Below are 22,729 nucleotides of genomic sequence, written 5' to 3'. Positions count from 1 at the left end.
GATCTCAGTTGGAAGGGGCTTCCTGGGAGCCTTGGGGGCCTTCACTGGGAGCTGATGGGGAAGGAGGGAGGTGGAGGAGAAGCTGGGAGCCTTCCCGCTGGGCCCTCTGATGGCTCTGGGCTCCAGGCGGCTGCAGCCCCACCTCCAACACAAGCATGGCCTCATCTGTCCATGACACAGTGGAGTATAGGCTCCATGGTGGGGGCTGGGCACTCCCCATGCCTCTTCCACTCTCTGGATTCGGGGGGCTAGCTGTAGGGCACGGCTTCTCAAAAGTGGCTGAGCTTCATCGTTCTCAGGACATTTCACTTTACATACTCGGAATCTCCTCCAGGGATTCTGGCTCAAGCAGGTCCAGGGTGGATCTGGAAACGCTTTACATTTTTAACATCTCAACAGATCCGGGTGACTTATAGCGAGGTTTCAGGGGGCCTTGAGGACTAGGGGGCATTGCCCCCTCTTCCTGCACCCTCATTCTTGAGGCGGCCCTCCAGGAGTAAGGAGCCACTGGAGGTTTCCAGAGGAGACAGGGGAGCTGGTGGGAGGACAGGACACTGGCTTGGGTCGCAAACAGCACCAGATGGACCCTGGCTCTGCCCCTACTGGCCATGTGACATAGGACCACCCCCTGCGCCTCCATTTCCTTAACTAGCAGGTGGAGCGATGACATCCACATCACAGCGCGCTTGTGAGCTGGGATCCGGCCGAGGCCAGGCCCCAAGTGACAGCAGGGACATGCATGGGGCACTGCTGGAAGTAAGGTCTGTGCAGGATGACTTGACACCGTTGCAACATCAGCACAGCAGGTAGGACTCATGGAAGGGATGGAGACTGAGTTACCCAAGTGACACAGGTGGTACGTGGCAGAGGAGGGATTCGATTCTAAGCTACACCCCTAGGAGGGGTGTCCTAGGCTGCCTAAAGGTGGGGCTTCATGAACAGCAATTACTCTCCTTGAAAGGGCCTTTCTCTCAGACTTGTGCCGAGATGTGGTGGGAAGATCCCCGGCAACAGGGAACACCCAAATTAGGAGCCTCCCAGGAGGTGTCCCTGCTGATGCTAAACAGGCTGGCGGTAGGAGAGCCGCTTCCTTCTCCTGGGGCCTCTGGCTCCAGCGGGGTCGGGATTAGGGGCTGCGAGGGGAAGACTGACATTGCACCTTTGATTAGCACTCTCCTGTCAGAGGGGCTGGCCGGGGAAATGAGGGCACTGAGGCTGGGAAGTGGGAGGGGGCAGCGCCCAGGATCCAGGCTCGACCTGAGGCAGCCGGCTGGCTCCTAGAAGGAAGGCTGAGACCCAGGCCCCAGCCCAACGGGGTGCTGCCCTGTCCTGCCTGCCCCCACCCTGGCCGAGGACCCGCTGAACTCTCACCTCCGCTCAGTGGGGCTGCCCCAAGGCCTCATTTCCCAGCCTTACACGTTGGCAGGGGGAGGCAGGCTCGGGCCGGGGGAGCAGGAGCCACTGGTTCTGGCACTTGTCAAAACACAGGCCCCAGAGGTGTGAAGGCCTCAGCCCAGCGGGAGGGCGTGTGGGCCCTGCTGCCCGGAGAACTCATTAACTGGGGCAGCTCCCTAATGAACCCACCGGAGGGGCTGGCGATAAGAAGATCAAAGGTGCGAGAGGCATGGGGACTCGGGGAAGAAGGAGGCCAGCTGATGGGAGCCCGGAGAGCCCGGGCTCCGGCTTGGGGGTCCCTCCTTTCCCCCCACTTGGCTTCAGCAGGCCCATAGCCTTGAACACACTGGGCCTTGAGGGGTCATGGGAGAGGGAGGGATTCCAGCTGGCACCTCCAATTTGTCAGCCTTGGAGCTGAAGATGGAAAGATGAAGATGGAAAGACTGGAGTTGGGGGCGGAACCACTCTGCCTCTCTCATGCCGTTTTTTTGTGTGTGTGAGTTCTTGGCCTCCATGGACACCCCTGAATCCTTTAACCCTCTCTCAACCCTGACACCAGAGATCATCCCATCACACGCCATGCATGGTGTCCCACTCTTGCTCCATAGCTTTCGGTGGTCCCCACGTAAGTGAACAATGAATGTTAACTGTTGGCTCTCAGATTTGAGCATCCTCAGGGGCCAGAGCTGTGTTTTTAGGATCAACAGTCTACCTCCCACACACATATGGCCCTTTGTTTAAAGAATGTCTAGTTGATTTTGTACTTAACAAAAATTCACTTTAAGAGCATTGTTGCCCACAAAGCAGTCATGATGGTTTCCCCTGGACTAGGAATTGGAGACCTCAGAGGCAGAAGAGTAAAGAGATTTGATATGCCCTCTGTACTTATTCAACTTTTAATCACGTGCATATATTAGATTTTCAAATAAATAATAATATAAGAATACAATAAAAGGGTGGCTGATTTCCTAGGAGCTTTTGGTCATTCTGAAAGTGAAAGTATTAGTCACTCAATTGTGTCTGATTCTGTGTGACCCCATGGACTGTAGCCCACTAGGCTCCTATATCCATGGGATCTCTAGGCAAGAATACTGGGATCGGGTAGCCATTTCCTTTTCCAGGATATCTTCCCAACCCAGGGATCAAACCCTGGGTCTCCTGCATCGCAAGTGGATTCTTTACTGTCTGAGCCACCAGGGAAGCCTGGTCATTCTGAGTTTTCTCAATTATTAGCTACAAAGTGGAAATCAGAATTGTATGGGAATTGGAGGAATTTGTTGACATTCAGAGGTTGGCAACAGCATGCCCAGAGCCCCCTGGGATCCCACCCCTCCTACCTGACCAGCTTTGACTCTGCACCTCCTCCTACAACCTGTTTCCACTGTTTGTTAGCTCCAGTCAAGTGGGATTTAAGGGGGGTCTAATGCCAGGTTCTTGGCTTGAATCTAGAACCCCATCCATTGTCCAGGATCCAGACAGGCAGACCATGCTGACAGCTGCAGGCCTGGGAGGGTCCTCGTAGCCCAGGCTCTCCTGTGGAGCCAATGGGGCCTGTGGCATGTGCTCATGGCATGGAGTCTACCCCTTCTCTCCAGAGGTGGGTTGGCACTGTCTCTCCTATATGTGATCATGGGCATAAGCATCTGGGGCTGCTGGGACAGACTGCAGAGTAGGGGGTATTGAGGGTGTTAGAAGAGGCCAAGGGCAGTAGAAGAGAAAGGAGACAAGGCGAGATGGGTGGTGGTGAGCAAAGATGCTCAGGAAGAAGGTACCAAGTCACTTGGCTTTCTTTGCTACACAGCAGCTCACCCATGAGTCTCACAGAACTGGAAGCCTGGGGGACACAAAACAGACCTCTGAAAGAAACCCTAGACACCACTTCTTTGGAAGACATGATACCAGACACCAAATACTTCACAGTCCAGCTGGAGAGCAGACTTCCATGCTTGAAGGAGCTATTGTGACAACGTGTAAACTCAGACCCCAGGGGTCAGGCAGGCGATGCAGACACTCAGCTTTCCCATGTGGACAATCATGTTGTCCATAAATGGAGGCAGTTTTATTTCTTCCTTTCCAAACCATATGCCTTTTATTTCTCATTCCTTATTCCACAGGTGAGACCCCCACCTCCCAACATTGACAAGGTATGGGTAGGAGCCAACATCTTCGCCTTGTTCTGAGTTTTGAAGGAAATCTTTCAGTCTTTCCCTATTTAGTATACTGTGAGCTGTAGGTTCCCTGAGGATGCCTTTCATCAGACTGAGAAAGTTCTCCTTTAGCCTAAATTTGCTGAAAAGTTTTATCATGAAGGGGTGTTTTTGTTTTTTGTTTTTTGCCATGCTGTGGCTTGTGGGATCTTATTTCCTGACCAGGGATAGAACCTGGGGCCCCTGCAGTAAGAGTGCTGAGTCCTAACCACTGGACCACCAGGGAATTACTCTGAATTTTCTTAAGTGCTTTTTCTGTGTCATTGTCACTCACATTTCATTGGCAAAACCCGTTATACCTGCCCCAAAGTGGTGGGATACCAGCTAAAGGCCAGAGGTGGCAGCTGTGGCAACAGGCCAAGCCCTTGACCCTGCCAGGCTGAGGGTGTCCTGGAGGGCAGCAGGGCTCCTCTCCTCCAGCTCAGATGGTTCACCAGCCTGCCCAGATCCTGCCAGCTTGCTGGATTTACCTAGGATAGCTTCGTCTCTCCCACTCACCACCACCAGGGAAGGCTGCACCCAGGACCAGTCTGCCCTGGAGGAGGAACGTGGAGTCAGGGCTCCACTCCCTCCTGGCCTCTACAGGAGTCCAGGGACTTGCTGCCACAGTGTGCCTGTTAGTCACTCAGTCATGTCCGACTCTGTGCCACCCCATGGGCTGTATTAACCTGCCAGGCTCCTCTGTCCATGGGAGTCTCCAGGAAAGAATACTGGAGTGGGTTGCCATTTCCTTCTCCCCCATTATACAAACTGGAAACGAAGGTTAAATAAAACTTTTTTTTTAAGCATTTATTTATTTCTGGCTGTGCTGGGTCTTGGTTGCTGCGTGGGCTCTTCTCATTGCGGCGGCTTCTCTTGTTGCAGAGCCCCGGCTCTAGGGTGCCCGGGGGCTTCAGTAGTTGCCGCTCCCGGGCTCTATCCGGAGCACAGGCACAATAGATGTAGTGCACTGGGCTTAGTTACTCTGAGGCGTCTGGGATCTTCCTGGACCAGGGATAGAATCCATGTCTCTTGCATTGGCAGGCAGATTCTTTACCGCTGAGCCACCAGGAAAACCCTCAAGAAAACAAGAAGGCAGCCCCAAACCTAGGTACCAGAACTTGCACTTCCCTGACCTGGCTTCCTTTAGCCTGCTGAGCTGGTCCAACACCCTGGACAGCGCCTGCCACTGGCGCGAGCAGAAGGCCGGAGTGTCCGGGTCAGGTGTCCATGCGAGGGCCCAGGTGGGGCCAACCTGGCGCAGCCAACAGGCCGACACCTTCGCCCCCCCGCAACCCCCACCCCGACGTTGGTTCAAAGGGTCAAGCCCCGCCCCCGCCAGGCCCCCGAGCCCCCTTTGAAGTGCTGATGCGGCCTGGAAGAGGCCACTTCACACTTCGGGGCTCGGGGATAAAGCGGTCGCCGGCCGCCGGCCCCCAGACACGCCGCCGCTGCCATGGCCCAGTCCCTGTGCCCTCCGCTCTCTGAGTCCTGGATGCTCGCGGCAGGCTGGGGCCCAGCTCAGCCGCCGCCGGCCGCCGACGCGGACTGCGGCTGCTCCCCCGCTTCGTCCCCGGACTCTTGGGGCAGCGTCCCGGCCTGCAGCCCCGTGCCGAGCCCCAGGAGCTCGGCCACCCGCGCCGCCCTCCGCGCCCCGGCAGCGGGGAGGCGAGGCGCGCGGGGCGGCCGCCTGGGCGCCGGGCAGCGGCAGAGCGCCAGCGAGCGCGAGAAGCTGCGCATGCGCACGCTCGCCCGCGCCCTCCACGAGCTGCGCCGCTTCCTGCCTCCGTCTGTGGCGCCCGCCGGCCAGAGCCTGACCAAGATCGAGACGCTGCGCCTGGCCATCCGCTACATCGGACACCTGTCGGCCGTGCTGGGCCTCAGCGACGACAGCCTGCAGCGCCGGCGCCGGCAACGCGGCGACGCGGCGCCCCCTCGGGGCTGCGCGCTGTGCCCCGACGGCGGCCCCGCGGAGGCGCAGACGCGAGGCTGCTGCTCCGGCCCGGCCGCCGGCGCCGCGGTGTCCTGGGGGTCCCCGCCCGCCCGCCCCGGAGCCCTGGCAGCGCCCGAGCTGCGCGACCCTCCGGTGCTTTACGACCGCGGGGCGGCGTGCCCGGAAGGACCGGCGATGGAGCCGAGCCCCTCATCCCCGGTTAGTATCGCCCTCCTTCGCGCGGAACTCCCTCCCGGCTCAGCGCCGTCGTGGGGTGGCACTACCTACCGTCTCATGTCCCCACCTCACACTCCGGGGACCAGCCCCCGTGGGGTTCCCCCACCGGCGGCCCGGCTCGCCTGCTCCCTCTCTGGAGCAACACGGTTGGCGTGCGCGGGGCGCCCGAGCGGCGAGGGGAGGGAGGGGGGCACTGGGGACGCCGAAGGCCCCCCTGAGAGCGGAGCTCGCGAGCGCGGACACCCAGGCTCGGCGGCCTCACGCTGAGGACCACGCTGTCTCCTGTCTCCTCCAGCTCTTTCCCGGCGACGTACTGGCCCTGCTGGAGACCTCGATGCCCCTCTTGCCCCTGGAGTGGCCGCCGGCCTGAGAAGTTGAAGTGACGGCGAACATCTGGCGCCCAATTCTGTGAGCACCGACGCCTTTTTGGCCTCCGCGCCTTGGGAGCGGTCCCTCTCCAGACTCCCTTTCCTGAAAGAGGGCACCGGAGATACCGGCATGGGCGTCGCGGAAAGTGAGAGCCGGCCCCCACCTAGGACGGGCTTCCGCAACCCCTCCCGCGATGGAGGGGCTCAGAGGGTAGACACTTGGAGACAGGCAGGAGGTCTGCCTAGTATGTATTTATTTATTTGTGAATAAACTCTGTGCTGGTGTCAGTTGGCAAGTTCTTCCTTCACAGGGACACAAAGCTTCCCCTCCTCCAAAGGACGTCAGGGATTTGGGAGTCCCCAAAGCACACAGCCTCAGACCCCTTCCTCCTTGCCACCAGCCCCGGTTTAGCACCCCCTTGTTCCCGATGGGCCCGCCTGAAGGGGGCGGGGTTTCATTTGAGAAAGCGGCCGCAAGCTGAGTCTGTCCACCTTTTCTTTGAACCTGGATAAAACCAAGTTATCGCTGTAGAAAATGCGTTCATTAGTGCATACTTACTGTGCACCGGGTCTTTACACATTTTATTCCTAAGTAATTATTTTGCAGAAGGATAAACCAAGGATCAGCACTCAAACCCATATATGACTTCCAGAATCCGAGCTCTCGGGCCTGGTTGGGTTTTGCCTGCTCCATTCTTTCTGGGGTCTGACAGGACGCCAGCTCCAAGGGCTCACTGCATGTGTCTACTGCCCTTGTGCTGGAGCATCAAGGCCTAGACCCTGGGATTCTCCCATCTCCCTTCACTGTGGTTTCTCTCCTGTTTAGGGACATAACACAGGTGGGTCAGTCCCAATTTTAAATAGGTGTGACCTCCCAGAGGCCTGGCTTAGGCCAAGATGAGAGGTCCATCGGTTGTATCCAGATCCGCAGAACTGACCTGGATCTAGGCTTGGATTCAGATGAGGGAAATGCTGTATGGGGGAAGGGGAAACCTGGGTTCAGTCAGGGGGTCTGGTGAGCAGTCAAGCCTGGGGGTTGGTGAGGTGGGGTAAGGGGTCTCTCAGCCATCTATGAATGCTCAGTTCCTCTCCTCTGCCCCCCTCAAGCATCTTTGAAATACTGACCTTGGCATTAAAAAAAATACCTTTATTGAGATATAATTTATACCATGAAATGCATTCAAGTACATAATTCAATGGTTTTAGTATATTCATAGTTAGGTAACCATCACCACTGTCTTATTTTGGGTCATTTTTACTACCCCTCAAAAGAGACCCTGTAACCATTTAGCAGTGATTCCCTGTTACTCCATCCCGCTATTCTCCAGCCCAGCCCACTTATCTGCTGTCTTCTAGCTCTACAGATTTGGCTATTCTGGACTTTCATATGAATGAAAGCATCGTATTTTCTCGTGTATCAGTACTTCATTTATATTTTTTGCTCAGTAATATTCCACTGCATGCGTGTAGCGCAGTTTATCTATTTATAGGTTGATATTGATTTGTTTTGAAACCACTTCAGAGATCATTCCCAATGCTCTGGCCCAGGCCAGGAGGGGCAGTAACTCAGAGTGGGGCGGGGGTCACAGTGTGTAATTCAGGAGTCCTGGCGCACCCTCGCCAGCATTTGGTTGTAGGGAGTGGGATCCAAAAGCCGAGGCCCTGCAGGGGGCGGGACCTCACACCTTCACTGATCCGCCCCCTTTCCCGCGCCTCCGCCTCCAACTCTCTCTTCCCTCCCAGGGCCCTAAGGAACTAAGTGGGAAGTCTTCTCCAGGACCCTGCCCAGTTTAGAAAAATCTATTTGCATAGTAAAGGCCCCGTGGTTTAGGACGGGGAATTAAAGTTATTAGCAAGTCTTTTCATAGATAAGTGGGGCTCATCGGCCAGCCCCCTCCCCTGGGGTGCACCTCCCCTCGCTCTCCAGCCCAGGAGCGGCCCACTGTTTATTAGCACCTGGGTGTGAATTTCCATTAACACGTCCCCGCTAATAAGAGGGCTGGAGATGGGAAGGGGCTCCTCCCACCCCTCCCGCACCCTACTCCCTTCCTGGGGGGCCCCGCTCGCACCCACCGGGAGGAGGGCAGAGAGCGGCTCCCAGGTAGGTGAGCCCTGGGCGAGGGCGCGCAGTCAGTTCTCTGCTAACCTGTTGAGCTAAGCCGTTAGCGGGGCCGTTTGGAGGATGGGAAGTTGAGGACGATCAGGGGCCGCGTTGAGACTGGGACCTGGGTGTGACTCCGGGGCCGGTGTGCTTCCCCGCGGGCGCATCGCCTATGCGACAGCTGAGCAGGGACAGACGCGCTGGGTGGCGCGTCCCCTCACCGTGGGGGGCTGGTCCGGAGCGGGCTGCGCGCAGGCCTGCTGGAAGTGGGGTGGGCGTGGGCGTGGGCGTGGGCGTGGGCGTGGGGTGGGGACGGAGGATGGCATCAGCGGCGGATCCTGCCCGGCTCTTGTCGCCGCTGGCCGCCTTCGCAGCTCCCAGGGGTCAGAACTGTCATGGTGGAGAAGCACATATATACGGAGCAACCAGACGAGCCGGGGCTGTGTTTAAGGCTTTAAATTCACCAACTGGGGGCGCTTCCCTGGTGGTTAAGACTCCAGGCTTCCAATGCGGGTTCCATCCAGGGTCAGGAACCTAGATAGAATTGCACATGCCCTGAGGAAAGGTCAAAAGGTTAACGGAGAATGCTATTTATATATATTGCTAAAAAATAAAATGTTTTTAAAAAATAAATCCAACAACTAATTTCGAGTCATTTTAGCCTCAGATCCACAGGCAAGGTGGGCAGGTGGTGGGGCACCTGTAGCTATTTTACAGATGAGGACACTGGAGCACAGAAAAAGAACAAGGAAATTTTCGCAAAGCTAGTATACCTGGTTGCGGCTTCCCAGGTGGTGCAGTGGTAAAGAATCCACCAACCAATGCAGGAGATGCAAGAGACATGGCCTGAGAAAATCCCCTGGAGAAGGACATGGCAACCCACTCCAGTATCTTTGCCTGGAGAATCCCCATGGACAGAGGAGCCTGGCAGGGTACAGTCCATGGGGTCTCAAAAAGTCGGACATGACTGAGCGACTAAACAACGGCAAACTATACCTGTTCATTGGGTGGCGACATTGGTGAGCGGTACGCAACAGATCTGGGCTTTGCTGTAGCCTGTCAAGCAAGTAGTATGTATGTGTGTTGAGGGGTCTGAAATAAAGCTCCTAAAGCACATGGGCCACCAGTGCCATCACCGGCAGGGACCTGCCGCTGCCTGCTGACCACATGTATTGCTCCCGTGAGACAGCCGTATTTTGTAGATGCTGCTCTCCCTTCCTTAGTTCAGGTGGCCATGACCTCCATGCCCCTCTAGGGATGGGCACGTGTGCAGGTTTAAATGGTCATCACAGTGAGTGGTTCAGGGACGTGACCACGTGCAGGCCAGTGAGGAGCAGGCTCAGGACTTTGCTGGAACCACTGAAAAAGGGACAGTCACCGTGGGTGCTGATTAGTGGTCATTTTGCCACCCAAGCAGAAGGGCCTACCTGAAAAAGGGAATCAAAACTGGGGTGTGGGGACTTCCCTGGTGGTCCAGTAGCTAAGACTCTATGCTCCCAAAGCAGGGGACCCAGGTTCAATCCCTGGTCAGGGAACTAGATCCTGCATGCTGAAACTAAGACCTGGTGTAGCCAAATAAGTAAATAAAGAAAAATAGATACGAAAACAAAACAAAACAAAAATAAACAACCTGACCTGGGGCCAACCACATGGAAACATTATGTCTAGACTTCTACACTCCATGAGCCAACAAATTCTCCTTGTTGCTGAAGTTAGTTTGAGTTGGGTTTCTGACTTTTGCTGTTGAAAAAGTCCACCAGGATTTGATAAGATTGTTCCAAGTCTTGACTGCAGTCTCAATTTCCCTCTTTGTTAGATGGGGATAATCATACTTACATTTCACAAAGTGACTTAAGGCTTTTATCTAAAATACAGAGACCCCGGTAGATGCCCTGTAAATGTCAGTAAATGTTAGTTCCCCGTCACATTTAGGTGGCGTGTAAAGCCAAGACGATCATCCTAAATTTTCCTTCCTCATCCCAGAGAGACCTGCCAGCCACCATGCCTACTGTGTAGAGGAAAAGGGTACTGTAGAGCATTCTGTTTTTGTGGGTTTTTTTCCTGCTGTGTTTTCATTCTCATGGTGAGGATGGCGAGCGGCAGAGTGTCTCGGGTGGGGATCTCTTCATCCAGGGGGCATTCAACTAGTCAGGTGTCATGTCCCCTGCCATGAGGCAGGGGTCATGCCAACAAAGACTGTGTATGACTCAGGGGAGAAGGTGGATGGGGACACAGAAACAGTTCAGTTCAGTGCAGTCGCTTAGTCGTGTCTGACTCTTTGTGACCCCATGGACTACAGCACACCCTCCCTGTCCATCACCAACTCAAATTCATGTCCATTGAGTCAGTGATGCCATCCAACCATTTCATCCTCTATTGTCCCCTTCCCCTCCCATCTTCAAACTTTTCCAGCATCAGGGTCTTTTCAAATGAGTGAGTTCTTCACATCAGGTGGTCAAAGTATAGGAGTTTCAGCTTCAGCATCAGTCCTTCCAGTGAATATTCAGGACTGATTTCCTTTAGGATTGACTGGTTGGATCTGCTTGCAGTCCAAGGGACTCTCAAGAGTCTTCTCCAACCACAGTTCAAAAGCATCAATTCTTTGGCGCTCAACTTTCTTTATAGTACAACTCTCACATCCATACATGACTACTGGAAAAACCATAGCCTTGACTAGACAGACCTTTGATGACAAAGTAATGTCTCTGCTTTTTAATATGTCTAGGTTGGTCACAAACCATGCAAGCATTCAGCCTTGGGAGAGGCTGGGGTGCACTAACCACCTGCAGTTCTCAAAGGCACCACACGGTGTCCTCAGAGAGGCAGGCCTAAACTCTGAGCGGCAGGGGACTGACTCCACCCAATTTTCCTGGGAAGTGCAGTTTCTAGAAAAGAAAAAGGTACCTCTGCGCCTCCCTCCTGGGCCCCCAGCCCCCTAGTCTCCTCTAGGGTTCCCAGGCAGCAGACAAGAGGCAGCAGTGGCAAAATTCCTGCGTGCACCCACTTTGCCTCTCACACCTGAGTGACCTTAGGCAATCAACCACTCTGAGCCTCAGCCTCTCCAGAGCGATTCCACAAAGGTTATGAAACAGCAAAGAGAGGGCAAACAAGTGGGCCAAGAGAAAAGGGGGGCATACAGAGCCTGGTGGACTGGGTGTCTTGCTTATTTGAGCAGAGTGGCTTCTGCTCTCCTTGTGGGCCTATGAGGCAAATGGCCTCACCAGGCCTGGGACTCTGGCTGACCTCATTGTCTGGGCCCTGCTGGGGGTCTGGACTGAGTGGGAACGAAGGATACACACCACAGCAGCTTTGGAGTCTGGAAACAATATCACTGTTTATTTAGGTGACATCTGCTCTCCTGAGCATTCTGACAAGTGGCTTATAGGTTGAAGGCCCCCCACCACCCCGCCACCCCAAAATCATGTCTCTCCCCTTGCTGGCTTGCAGAGGTCCCAGACTGCAAGGCAGGCCCCTGAGGCCTACTGAGCTGCAGCCCTTTGTCTTGTCTCTTGATCTCAGAGCGTTCAGGGCAAAGCCTGCCTGCTGCCAACCTCTTCGGAGCCTAGGGCCGCAGCCCAATCACTTCTTAAGGTCCTCTTTTTGGAGAAGCAAGGAATACCTCCGCAGCCGGGTCCAGTGCTCTTCCTCTTTCACCTTGTACTTCGCCAGGTTCTGAATACTGTGGGACAGGCCATTGATGAGAGGAACCAGCTTTGTACCGCGTCCTCCCACTCCCTATTCCCCCCCCCCACCCCCCACCCAGGGCTTCTAGGTCCCCAGGGCGGACCCTGACCACCCTGGGCTGATATGAGAAACTCCCCAGATGACACGTCTGCTTCCTGTCTGTGTTCTCAGGACTCAGCCTGGTGCACAGAAGGTACCTGAATCAGCTTTGCAGAAGGAATAATGGGAGAGATGGAAGGTGAATTTATGATCTAAAAGTCTATTTGCAGGACCAACGTTAAATACATCCGAATGCCACTAGTTACATGTCACATTTCTTGAGCACGTACTAGTGACCAGCACTGGGGGAAGTGTTGGAAAGATCAAAGTGACTAAAACAGCTGCCCTCTCCCCGACCACAGTTTAGTGAGGTGATCAGTCACTAAGTCGTGTCCGATTCTTTGCGACCCCATGGACTGTTAGCCCTTCAGGCTCCTCTGTCCATGGAATTTCCCAGGCAAGAATATTGGAATGGGTTGCCATTTCCTACTCCAGGGGATCTTCCTGATCCAGGGATCAAACTCTTGTCTCTTGCTGTCTCCCGCATTGGCAGGCAGATTCTTTACCACTAGCGCCACCTGGGAAGCCCAGTTTAGTGAGGCGACGAGAGGAAAAGAACATTCGTAACAGGAGGCAGTTAGAAGCAATAGAAGAGAGCTGTAGAGGAGGGCACCTCCTGCCTGGGGAGTGCTCCCAGAGGATAAGACTTCGGAGCTGAGTCTTAAAAAACATAAATGCACAGTCAGTGTTGCAGAATCAGAGAGCCCAGGGTCGCCCTTCAGGCTGCATGCAGAGCTGGCCACAGGGAGCAGGTGGGAGAGAGCTGGCCTTCCTTCTGGGGAGGGCGCCACCGCGGGCGCCTGAGTGAGCAGACGGGAAGAGGGACACTTCTGGGGGGAAGACAAGGACCACAGGTTTGGGTATGTTCTGCGGCTCTGCCAGTGGGGCAGCCACACGGAGATGTCTGGTACTCAGTGCATTAAAGCATTTTTTCTTTTTTTTAATGTAAGTAACCTATGCTTTGCTTTAAAAAAAAAAAAAGCAAAGGATTAAAAAGTGGGTATACAATTAAAAGTAAACCTCCTTTTCACCTCAGACCCTTATTTTCTGTTCCTGAAGAAACTGTAATGAATGGCTCCTTGTAAATCCTTGAAAACTGTTCAGACACACAAGTACAGACATGCATATCATCTCTCGTTTTAAACTTAAAAGGAAGAGTGCAGCACACTGTCTGCCTTTTTCACTGAACATGTATCCTGGCGGTTGCTTCCTGGCAACACTCAGATCTGCCTCTTTCTCTTTCCCTATTGATGACCCTTGGAGTTTTCAGTTCCCGTGTGTGGGGTGTGTGTGGGAGTCGGTGGGCAGGGGGCAGGCAGAAGGTGTGCAGGCCTTGGCCCCTCACAGCTCATGTGCAAACCCAGCTCCTTCACTTAGAACCTGGTGACCCTGGACAGGCGACTTGACCTGTCAGGCTTAGCTTCCTGGCTGTACTGTGGGGATAAAGTTAACCACAGTAAGAAACAAGATGGGCCTCAAACTACTTAGCATAGTACCTGGTACACAGCAGGTGCTCAGGAAAGGTTAATTCTTTTCATTTTTTAAAACTGAAGAATAGTTGATCTACACTGTTGTGTGAATTACTGCTGAACAGCAAAGTGATTCAGTTACATACCACCCATCAGCAAAGCCTGAGGGAAGAAGGGGAAACATCTCACTCCACAACTTCTGTTTGGCTAAACAGGCAACCAAAATTACTCCTAACCAACATCATGAGAAACGCTGGACTGGAAGAAACACAAGCTGGAATCAAGATTTCCGGGAGAAATATCAATAACCTCAGATATGCAGATGACACCACCCTTATGGCAGAAAGTGAAGAGGAACTAAAAAGCCTCTTAATGAAAGTGAAAGTGGAGAGTGAAAAAGTTGGCCTAAAGCTCAACATTCAGAAAACAAAGATCCTGGCATCCGCTCCCATCACTTCATGGGAAATAGATGAGGAAACAGTGGAAACAGTGTCAGACTCTATTTTGGGGGGCCCCAAAATCACTGCAGATGGCAACTGCAGCCGTGAAATTAAAAGACGCTTACTCCTTGGAAGAAAAGTTATGACCAACCTAGACAGTATATTCAAAAGCAGAGACATTACTTTGCCGACTAAGGTCTGTCTAATCAAGGCTATGGTTTTTCCAGTGGTCATGCATGGATGTGAGAGTTGGACTGTGAAGAAGGCTGAGTGCTGAAGAATTGATGCTTTTGAACTGTGGTGTTGGAGAAGACTCTTGAGAGTCCCTTGGACTGCAAGGAGATCCAACCAGTCCATTCTGAAGGAGATCAACCCTGGGATTTCTTTGGAAGGAATGATGCTAAAGCTGAAACTCCAGTACTTTGGCCACCTCATGCGAAGAGTTGACTCATTGGAAAAGACTCTGATGCTGGGAGGGATTGGGGGCAGGAGGAGAAGGGGACGACAGAGGATGAGATGGCTGGATGGCATCACTGACTTGATGGACGTGAGTCTGAGTGAACTCCGGGAGTTGGCGATGGACAGGGAGGCCTGGTGTGCTGCGATTCATGGGGTCGCAAAGAGTCGGACACGACTGAGCGACTGAACTGAACTGAACTGAAAGACAAATCAGGCAAAATGATTTACAATGTATTAACAAAGAACTCTTTAAAATCAAAAGAAAATGAGGACTTCCTTCGTGGCCCAGTGGCTAAGACTTCCCGCACCAAGTGCAGGGGGCCTGTGTTCGATCCCTGGTCAGAGAACCAGATCCCACGTGCCACAATTAAGACCTGGCGGAGCCATATACATAAATAAATTAAAAAGAACTCAGCCATGAGAAAAAGAGCCAGGTCAATTTGCAGAAGGAGACAGAGAAACATAGAATAGATATAACATAAAGATGCTCAACCTCCTTAATTTCCAAATTAAATTAGTTACGAACTATGAGTTTTGTCCCTCATTTCTTGGCCAGTCTGGGGAGGGGGTTAAGGACGCAGGGTGAATCTGCCCTTTCAGACGTACCTCCCCTGTAACTCTGAAAGCCCACCTCCAATTTATCCCACAGAAATTCTAGGAAAAACTCACAAAAATGACTGTGGGAGGATGTTGGCTGAGAAATGGGGCCAGAGTGACCCCCGTGGTGGAGTCTGTAGTGGGCCAGGGCGCAGATGGGGGAAGAGGGCTTCAGGAGTGGGGTGTAGTCACTGGGAGCTGGGCTCTGGGTGGAAGAGGAATAAGGCGGCTCAGAACTGGGAAGGCGCTGGCTTGTTTCCTAACTCGGGAACGCAGTGGGGACGCATGCCTGTGACTAAGACAATGGAGGGAAGAGGTCACCAGCCCAATGGACAAGAAGGTCTGGGTGCCTGGGGGAGGAGATAGCCGTGGGTATGAGCAGGAGGCCGCTTTCTCTGAATCAGGAGGGAGATGGGGTGTGGGGGTGGGGGTGACTGGGGTGAGAGGGCAGCCAAGGTCCTGGGTGCTCTGGGAAGCGGGAGGCAAGTTTATCCACCAAGGGCACCGCAGAGGTGTGGGGAGCACGTGGAAGCTGGGCGGGTGGCTCCCGTGGCACCAGTGCCCTTTCCTTGGGCTGAGTGCCGGTGTTCAGCAGCGAGGAGGGACCCGGGAGGATACCTGGCCCCCTGAGGCTAGGTACTGACTGTCCCTGGGGACAGCCCTCCCTGGAGCTCCAGACACTCTCCCTCCACCATCAGGCAAAGAAAGGGTTTTCCTTCCCCATGATGGCATAACAAATATGACTGCAGTCTATTGTTTTGAAGCAATGTGTGTGCATCCAACTTCCAAAAAGATGGGCTGTCCATCTGCAAAGTGGGAGAGCAGACGGAACATCTGTAAGGCCTCAGGAAAGACCTCTGAATTCCAGTAGCCTTACAGCCTGCACATGTGGGGTCTACGGGTCTATAAATAATTTTCCAGAGGTTTGTCCCTCTGTTTCTCGAGAAAAGCAGAACTTCCCTGGTGGTGCAGTAGTTAAGAGTTTGCCTGCCAATGCAGGGGACACGGATTCAATCCCTGGTCTGGGGAGATTCCACATGCCGCGGGGCAGCTAAAGCCCGTGTGCACCGCAGCTGGAGAGAAGCCCCTACTCATGACAGCTAAAGAAAGCGTGGGGTATAGCAACAAAGACCCAGCACAGCCGAAGTAAAATAAATATATTAATTAATCAATTAACAATAATAAAAGAAAGGCAAAGGAAGGTTAGGACGGGCCCACAATTTCCCTCCTAGGGACAATGAAGATGGGGCAGTGGGTGTATTCTTCCTCCATACTCAAGGGAAATGTCATCTGGTGTCCACATGGGATCTGCCCAATCCCTCGCCAAGGGAGTGTGTGCTCTGTGGACGTGGGACTGTTGGGTCAGCCCAGAAGCCCACCTTCTGCTTGGCTACAGGGAATAAAGGGGGCATGGAGGGAAGAAAGAGGGGTGAGGGGGTTGTTTCTAGCAGCTTCCTGTGTCCTAAAATTTCTGTCTTGTGATCAAAAGTCTGATCCAGCCAAGACAGCAGACCTGACATCAGGGAGTGGTACCAGATGGGAATGGTGCCCTGGAGGCCCAGGAGGGATGGGAACAGAAGCCAGGCCTGTGGGAGGGGCGGGCGGTGGCGCACTGGGTGCTAACTGGCCTTCTTCCCAATTCCAAAAGGCATGCTTCAGTTTCACACTGGCTATTTATAAAAGTCCCAAGTGCACGTTTTGCAAAAACACTTTGGACAGACTATCTCAAGTTTGAACTCTGAATCTATTGCTGCATAAATCCATTGCCTTAAAGTTTCACCTAGTTTTTGGGCCAAGGGAAACTGTTTCAGTCACAAGGCGTAAACAGAGACCAAAAAAATGATTAAAATCCTTGAACATATTTATGTGCAAGAAACGATGAGAGTAAAATGTTAATGACAGAATCTAGGTTGTGGGAATATAAATGCTTACCGACTTTTTTCGAAACTGAGGTCTATTTAACATAATAAAGTATTGGAGGCAGGATACTCTTTGGAAAAGCCCCAGACGTCAGACCTCAGAGCAAGCAGAACAGGGAAAGTGGGGGCATCAGTCTCTCAGTCATGCCCGACTCTTTGCGACGCTATGGATATAGCCTGTCAGGCTCCTCTGTCCATGGGATTTTTCAGGCAACAGTACTGGAGTGGGTTTGCCATTCCCTTCTCCAGGGGACCTTCCTGACCCAGGGATTGAACCTGGGTCTCCTGCACTGCAGGCAGATTCTTTACTGTCTGAGCCACCAGGGAACAGGAAATGCCTTGTCTAAATCAGTGTTTCCTAATTTATCTCTGGGACCGAATCCTGTGATCAGGCCCAAGTAAATGCCCTTTCAAGCTGAGCTGCCGCTACCACACCATGCAACCCCTCCCGGCTCCTGCTGGGTCCTTGGACCGAGGGAGCACTTCCCTGAGCTTTTCCCTTCCCCAAGCTCTCACTGCTCGCTCACCCCTGAGCCCTGCACCTGGCCCCTCAGCCCCCCACCTGGTCAGCCATACTGACTCCGGCCCACTTTCCAGCAGAAGGTTCCCTGGGAAGGCAAGCCCTTCCACCCGACCCCGCTTCTGCAGTCGCTTCTGGGGAGGGGCTAGGGTGTGGGACCTAGGAGCTAAGATATGTTGATAAAGGAAGAGACACGGTTGGGAAGGGGATATAGAGGAACACCTTCTATACTCGATGGGGGCCAGAATGGGTCTCTGGAGACTGGAGGGGGTCAGGGCAGAAGGGACTGCCTTCTTAAGAGAGCAGACCCAGCCATGGGGGAGTGGGGAAGGATATTATAGACACCCTTCCCATGGAAATTTATGTACATAGACATTAAAAACCAAAGCAACAAGGAAGGTTTTCTTAAAATTAAAAGTCATTAAGTTGTATTCTGGAGTGACATAAAGCCAGATGAAAAAAGTGAACATGATCTCAACATAGTAAAAATGCTAATGATAAAAGCTTAAAGAAATGTACTGATGCATTAATGGCAGCGCTGGGATCTGGGGTGATGTGGACAATAAATTAAAGTCCATTTATTGTCCTGTTTCCTAAATTTCTATAAGTGCATATATATATATATATAAAGCATAGAAGGCTGAGCACTGAAGAATTGATGCTTCTGACCTGTGGTGTTGGAGAAGACTCTGCAGAGCCCCTTGGACAGCAAGGAGATCCAACCAGTCAATTCTAAAGGAAATCAGCCCTGAATATTCATTGGAAGGATTGATGCTGAAGCTGAAGCTTCAATACTTTGGCCACATGATGCAAAGAGCTGACTCACTGGAAAACAGTCTGATGCTGGGGAAGATTGAGGCCAGAAGGTGAAGGGGGCAACAGAGGATGAGATGGCCGGATGGCATCACTGACTCAATAGACATGTGTTTGAGCAAACTCTGGGAGATGGTGAAGGACAGGGAAGGCTGGTGTGCTGCAGTCCATGGGGTTGCAGAGTCAGACACAACTGAGCAGCTGAACAACAACATAAAACTGAGAAATAATGAGTAACATTTTTTCAGTGGGTAATTACTCTGTTATGGTAGTAGCGCTACACGAGGAGCAAACTTATCAGGCTAAGCAGGGTTAGTTAAGCAGATGTCTGAGTGGTAATGTGCACCTGTGCCCTGACTGAGGGAGGAAATGGTCAGGGGCTAAGGCATCATGAGTTGCTCAGGTCCTCGGCTGCCCAGAGCTGGAGCCACTGGCCTCTGGTCCCTTCCCACGGGGAGGGCAGTCAGTTGGATTTTGGGTGAAGTGGGAAGGCTCACTCTTCCTAGGCCAGTGAAAGGAGGGGGTTAGACAGAGAGGACAGAAAGGGAAACATGCTCATTAAACAACTTCTCTGAGCCTTATCAAGCAAGAGCACCAGGAAGCTCCCTCAATCCAGGAAAATGGCCCCACTACAGCCATGACCCAACCTCATTCTCTTGACCTTTGTTTTAAAGCCATTGTTTGAAATTTTCCAAAAACATCCATATGTTGGGTAGAAAAGTTGCAAATAGGAAAAATACAAAGAAAAAACATCACACATCCTTCATTATCCAATATAATGTTGTGGATGGATTAGAAGAGACCCCAGCTGGACTTGTCCAGTGATCCAGTGGTTAAGAATCTGCCTGCAAATGCAGGGGACACAGATTTGATCCCTGGGCAGGGGAGATTCCACATGCCTCAGAGCAACTAAGCCCGCGGGCTTCAACTACTGAGCACTCACTCTAGAGCCCGGGACTGCAATTACCAAAGCCCGTGCGCTTAGAGCCCGTGCTCCACCACGAGAGAAGCCATGGCAATGAGAAGCCCTCACACCGCAACTAGAGAAAGTCCCGTGTGCGGCAAGGAAGACCCAGCGCAGCCAGAAATAAATAAGTAAATAAATGAAATTTAAAAAAAAAGAGAGACCCCTGCTTTCTCAGAATGGACTGCGTACCATTAGTGATGCTTTTATAGCAGGAAGGAACACAAGCAGAGTCCCCTTGGGGCTGGGGGTTACAGAAGGGGAAAGAGGAGAGGCGTATCATGTAATTGTTTCTATGGATGATGGAGAAAGGAAAGGGGGCTCAGACAAGGGGCTGGCAAACATCTTCTCAACAAGGCCAGCTAGGAAGTGATTTAGGCTTTGTGGGTCATAGCGTCTCTGCTGCAGCTGCTCAGCTCCTCTGTAACTCTTACATAAGCAGATGAGACATAAAGCAGTGGGCGTGGTGTTCTCCAGTGAAATTCTATTCACAAAAACAGGCAGTGGGCCAAATTTGGCTGTCGTTTGCCAACCCCTGTCTTAGATGATCATGTCTGATAATCCAAATCTACTTAAAAAAAAAAAAAAGAATTGAAAAGGCAACAAGAAAAACATAACCTTGATAGGAAGAAAATACCAGCTTGAAGCCTTTCTTTTCTACCGGCCTGAATTCATTACTCCTTTTCTTCCAACCTCAGTGGGGTTTAAATGCCAAAAAGGATCTTATGATCAAGCAAACCACTTATTCCATGGTCCAGAGACCACCCCCGGTGCAGAGACCCAGAACTTTACCTCTTTTGGAAGAATTTCTCGCATCTCTCCTCCAGGGGCAGTGCCCGGGCAAATGTCGGGTGGTCCAATATGCTAGCTTGAGGAATGGTGCAGTTTCTTGACAAGTTTTCTAGGAGTGGGTAGTCCTCAAAATTAAAATAGAAAATAGAATTTGGGATGTCTTCAGCTTTGCTGGCAGATCCAATTTCATCTGGATGGTCTCCTGGGATGAAACATGAAGGAACATGGTGTTCTGTTATAGTGATTACCTTTTCCGTGCACCTTGCGGTCAGGGTGGGTGCGAGGGGGCTGCTCTCTGCTTACAAAGCCTAGATCACTGGGGTTGGGCTAAGAGGGCCTCACTTGATCTGGAGCAGCAGGAGTCCAGACGGGAGACTTGCCCAGCATTTTATCTAAGCGCCAGTGAGGACTGAGCCGCAGTGTCCTGGCCTGGGGGGCGCCGGGATGAGGAGTGGGGAAGAGACTGGACGGGGTCACCCTAGCTTTATGCGAGGACTGAGAGAGCTGGAGGTGGTCAGCAGGCCGCGGGTCTGGGCGGCAGCCCTCACGGGCCCGCTCCGTACCTCGGAGCAGGAAACAAGGGTGGTATAAAGACACGACAAACACTGGGTTCCAGGGGGCCGCCAGGGAGTAGGATCTGGGGAGAGCAAAGGAGCAGACGATCTGCGACTTGGCCACGTCCATGAGGAGCACAGAGCCGTCTCTGGAAAAGGTCAGCACCTGGGGAGCAGAGATGGTGAGTGGGGACTTCTCCAGTCTGCCACTCATCCCAGTGTGAAATAAGAGAGGCAGCTAGAAATAAAAAACAAATGGGGAATTTATTCACCTTGGGCACCCAGCCTCTGGACCCAGCTGGAGCCGTTCGGGGGGAGCAGGAAAGCGGGTGTCTGCTCCTGTGGAGCTGCGGCAGCAGCAGTAAAGAAGCCGCCTGCCGGGGCTCACCTGTCTTCCCCACTGAACTGGGAGCTCCATGAGGGCAGGGGCTTTCTCCTCCCAATCTGTGCCCAAAGCTGCTCTAGTGCCCAGCACACAATAGGCCTTCAGCAGAGATTTTTGAGAAGGAATAATGAACACATTCACTTAAGAAGAATGAGGGGCCTGAGGAACCTACCATGCCAGGTAAGGCTTGGACCGGGGCCACAGCACAGATGGCTTCATCCAGGTACTTCACCGGCCTGTAGCAAACAGACACACAGACATCCAGACTCGGGGAGCTTTCAAGTTTTGCCATCCTCTCCTAGGCATATACCTATATCCAATACAGACAAGTTCTTCTCTAGAAGCATCAGGAGGTACCATCTAAATATCCATTGGTAGGAGAGTGCTTAAGTAATTATATGATGGGATACTATATAGCAATGAAAATAAAAAAGCTGGCGCTGCACACAACGTGCACCATTCTCCTGAACAATACTGCAAAGCAAGTCACAGAATAAATGGCAATGGAAAACAAATTGGAGAACACACAGAATATGATCCCATTAGCAAGTTCCCTAAAATATGCGCAGCTAGACTGTATATGGCTTGGAGATACACTCATGAATGTGGTTAATTTTCTTGAAGGAAAACAAAGAAATGATGAATTTAGGAAAACAGTGTGGTAGATTGAAAAAAAATTAGACATAATATTTGGCAGTAACTCCCATTTTAAAAAAGGTGGAGTCTATTATACAGAGTGAAGTAAGTCAGAAAGAGAAAAACAAATATTGTACATTAATGCATATATATGGAATTAAAAAGATGGTCTGATGAACCTATTTACAGTGCAGCAATGGAGACACAGACAAAGAGAACAGACTAGTGACACAGGGTGGGGAAGGAGAGGGTGGGATGAATGGAGAAGTTTGCACAGATACATATACACTAGGGTATATAAAATAGATAGCCACTGGGAGTTTGCTGTATGACTCAGAGAACTCAAACCGAGACTCTGTGACAACCTAGAGGGGTGGGATGGAATGGGAGGTGGGAGGGAGGCTCACGAGGGAGGGGACATATGTATACCTATGGCTGATCCACATTGACATATGGCAGAAACCAACACAATACTGTAATTATCCTTCAATTAAAAATAAATCAATCAAGGGGGAAAATGTGGAGTCTGCTTTTCCACTGCTTAAATGTGCGCACGGCCAGATGACATGCTGTGTCCAGTGTAACACAAGCAGTGCACAAGGCTTGGAAAGCCTCAGTGAGCCTCAACAGCGGCTGGGAGCCCTGAGGTTCACTGAGGAGCCTGAGACAGCCTGCAGGAGAGGCTGCAAGGAGTGCCTTGGCCACCAGCTGCCAGCTGCCTGTATGTGACTAAGCCCCGCTAGTCGGCCCCTTGCCCATGGGCATCTGTGAGAGTCAAGGCAAGCCCAGAGCAGGTACTGTCCAACTGAGCCCTGCCCCAAGTGCTGACCTACAGCATCAGAGGCTAAATGGTGACTGTTTCCTTAAGTCACTAAATTGTGGAGTGGTTTGTTATATGCAGCAATAGATAATTAAAATCAACCCTGAATATTCATTGGAAGGACTGATGCTGAGGCTGAAGCTCCAATACTTTGGCCACCTAATGTGAAGAGCTGACTCATTAAAGACCCTGATGCTGGGAAAGATTGAGGGCAGGAGGAGAAGGGGATGACAGAGGATGAGATGGTTGGATGGCATCATTGACTCAATGGACATGACTTTGAGCAAACTCTGAGAGATGGTGAAGGACAGAGAAGCCTGGCATGCTGCAGTCCATGGAGTTGCAGAGAGTTAGACAC

The 22,729-nt window shown here is 52.3% G+C and overlaps 2 protein-coding genes and 1 non-coding gene across 4 annotated transcripts in view; 1 reads left to right on the top strand and 2 right to left on the bottom strand.

Annotated features, from left to right (window-relative positions):
* TRNAK-CUU lies at nucleotides 3,756–3,828 on the bottom strand. The gene has a single exon. It is a non-coding gene; the product is annotated as a tRNA-Lys (tRNA).
* MESP1 (mesoderm posterior bHLH transcription factor 1) lies at nucleotides 5,038–6,407 on the top strand. Its single transcript, XM_018065880.1, has 2 exons — nucleotides 5,038–5,733; nucleotides 6,047–6,407. Exons 1-2 carry the CDS (start codon nucleotides 5,038–5,040, stop codon nucleotides 6,119–6,121), a joined length of 771 nt encoding a protein of 256 aa, XP_017921369.1. The 3' UTR covers nucleotides 6,122–6,407.
* The window catches only part of WDR93 (WD repeat domain 93), a 49,308-nt gene continuing 38,120 nt past the window's right edge, over nucleotides 11,542–22,729 (bottom strand). For both annotated transcript variants that reach the window (XM_005694975.2, XM_018066460.1), the window contains exons 14-17: nucleotides 21,088–21,151; nucleotides 20,540–20,696; nucleotides 19,977–20,178; nucleotides 11,542–11,899 (exon numbers count right to left, since the gene is read on the bottom strand). In XM_005694975.2, coding sequence (XP_005695032.1) covers nucleotides 11,800–11,899; nucleotides 19,977–20,178; nucleotides 20,540–20,696; nucleotides 21,088–21,151 — 523 coding nt within the window. In that variant the 3' untranslated portion in view covers nucleotides 11,542–11,799. The remainder of the gene's footprint in view (nucleotides 11,900–19,976; nucleotides 20,179–20,539; nucleotides 20,697–21,087; nucleotides 21,152–22,729) is intronic.

This window comes from Capra hircus, chromosome 21 (assembly GCF_001704415.2).
Source record: "Capra hircus breed San Clemente chromosome 21, ASM170441v1, whole genome shotgun sequence".
Lineage (NCBI taxonomy): Eukaryota > Metazoa > Chordata > Mammalia > Artiodactyla > Bovidae > Capra > Capra hircus.
The sequence above is the reverse complement of the archived record's forward strand: the minus strand, read 5'-3'. Positions and strand labels throughout refer to the sequence as shown.

What these genes read in the sequence shown, in the direction of transcription:
- MESP1 (XM_018065880.1), top strand. Translation starts at nt 5,038, where the DNA reads ATGGCCCAGTCCCTGTGCCCTCCGCTCTCTGAGTCCTGGATGCTCGCG. An exon ending in AGCCGAGCCCCTCATCCCCG is followed by an intron (nt 5,734 to 6,046) that starts GTTAGTATCGCC and finishes TGTCTCCTCCAG; the next exon opens with CTCTTTCCCGGCGACGTACT.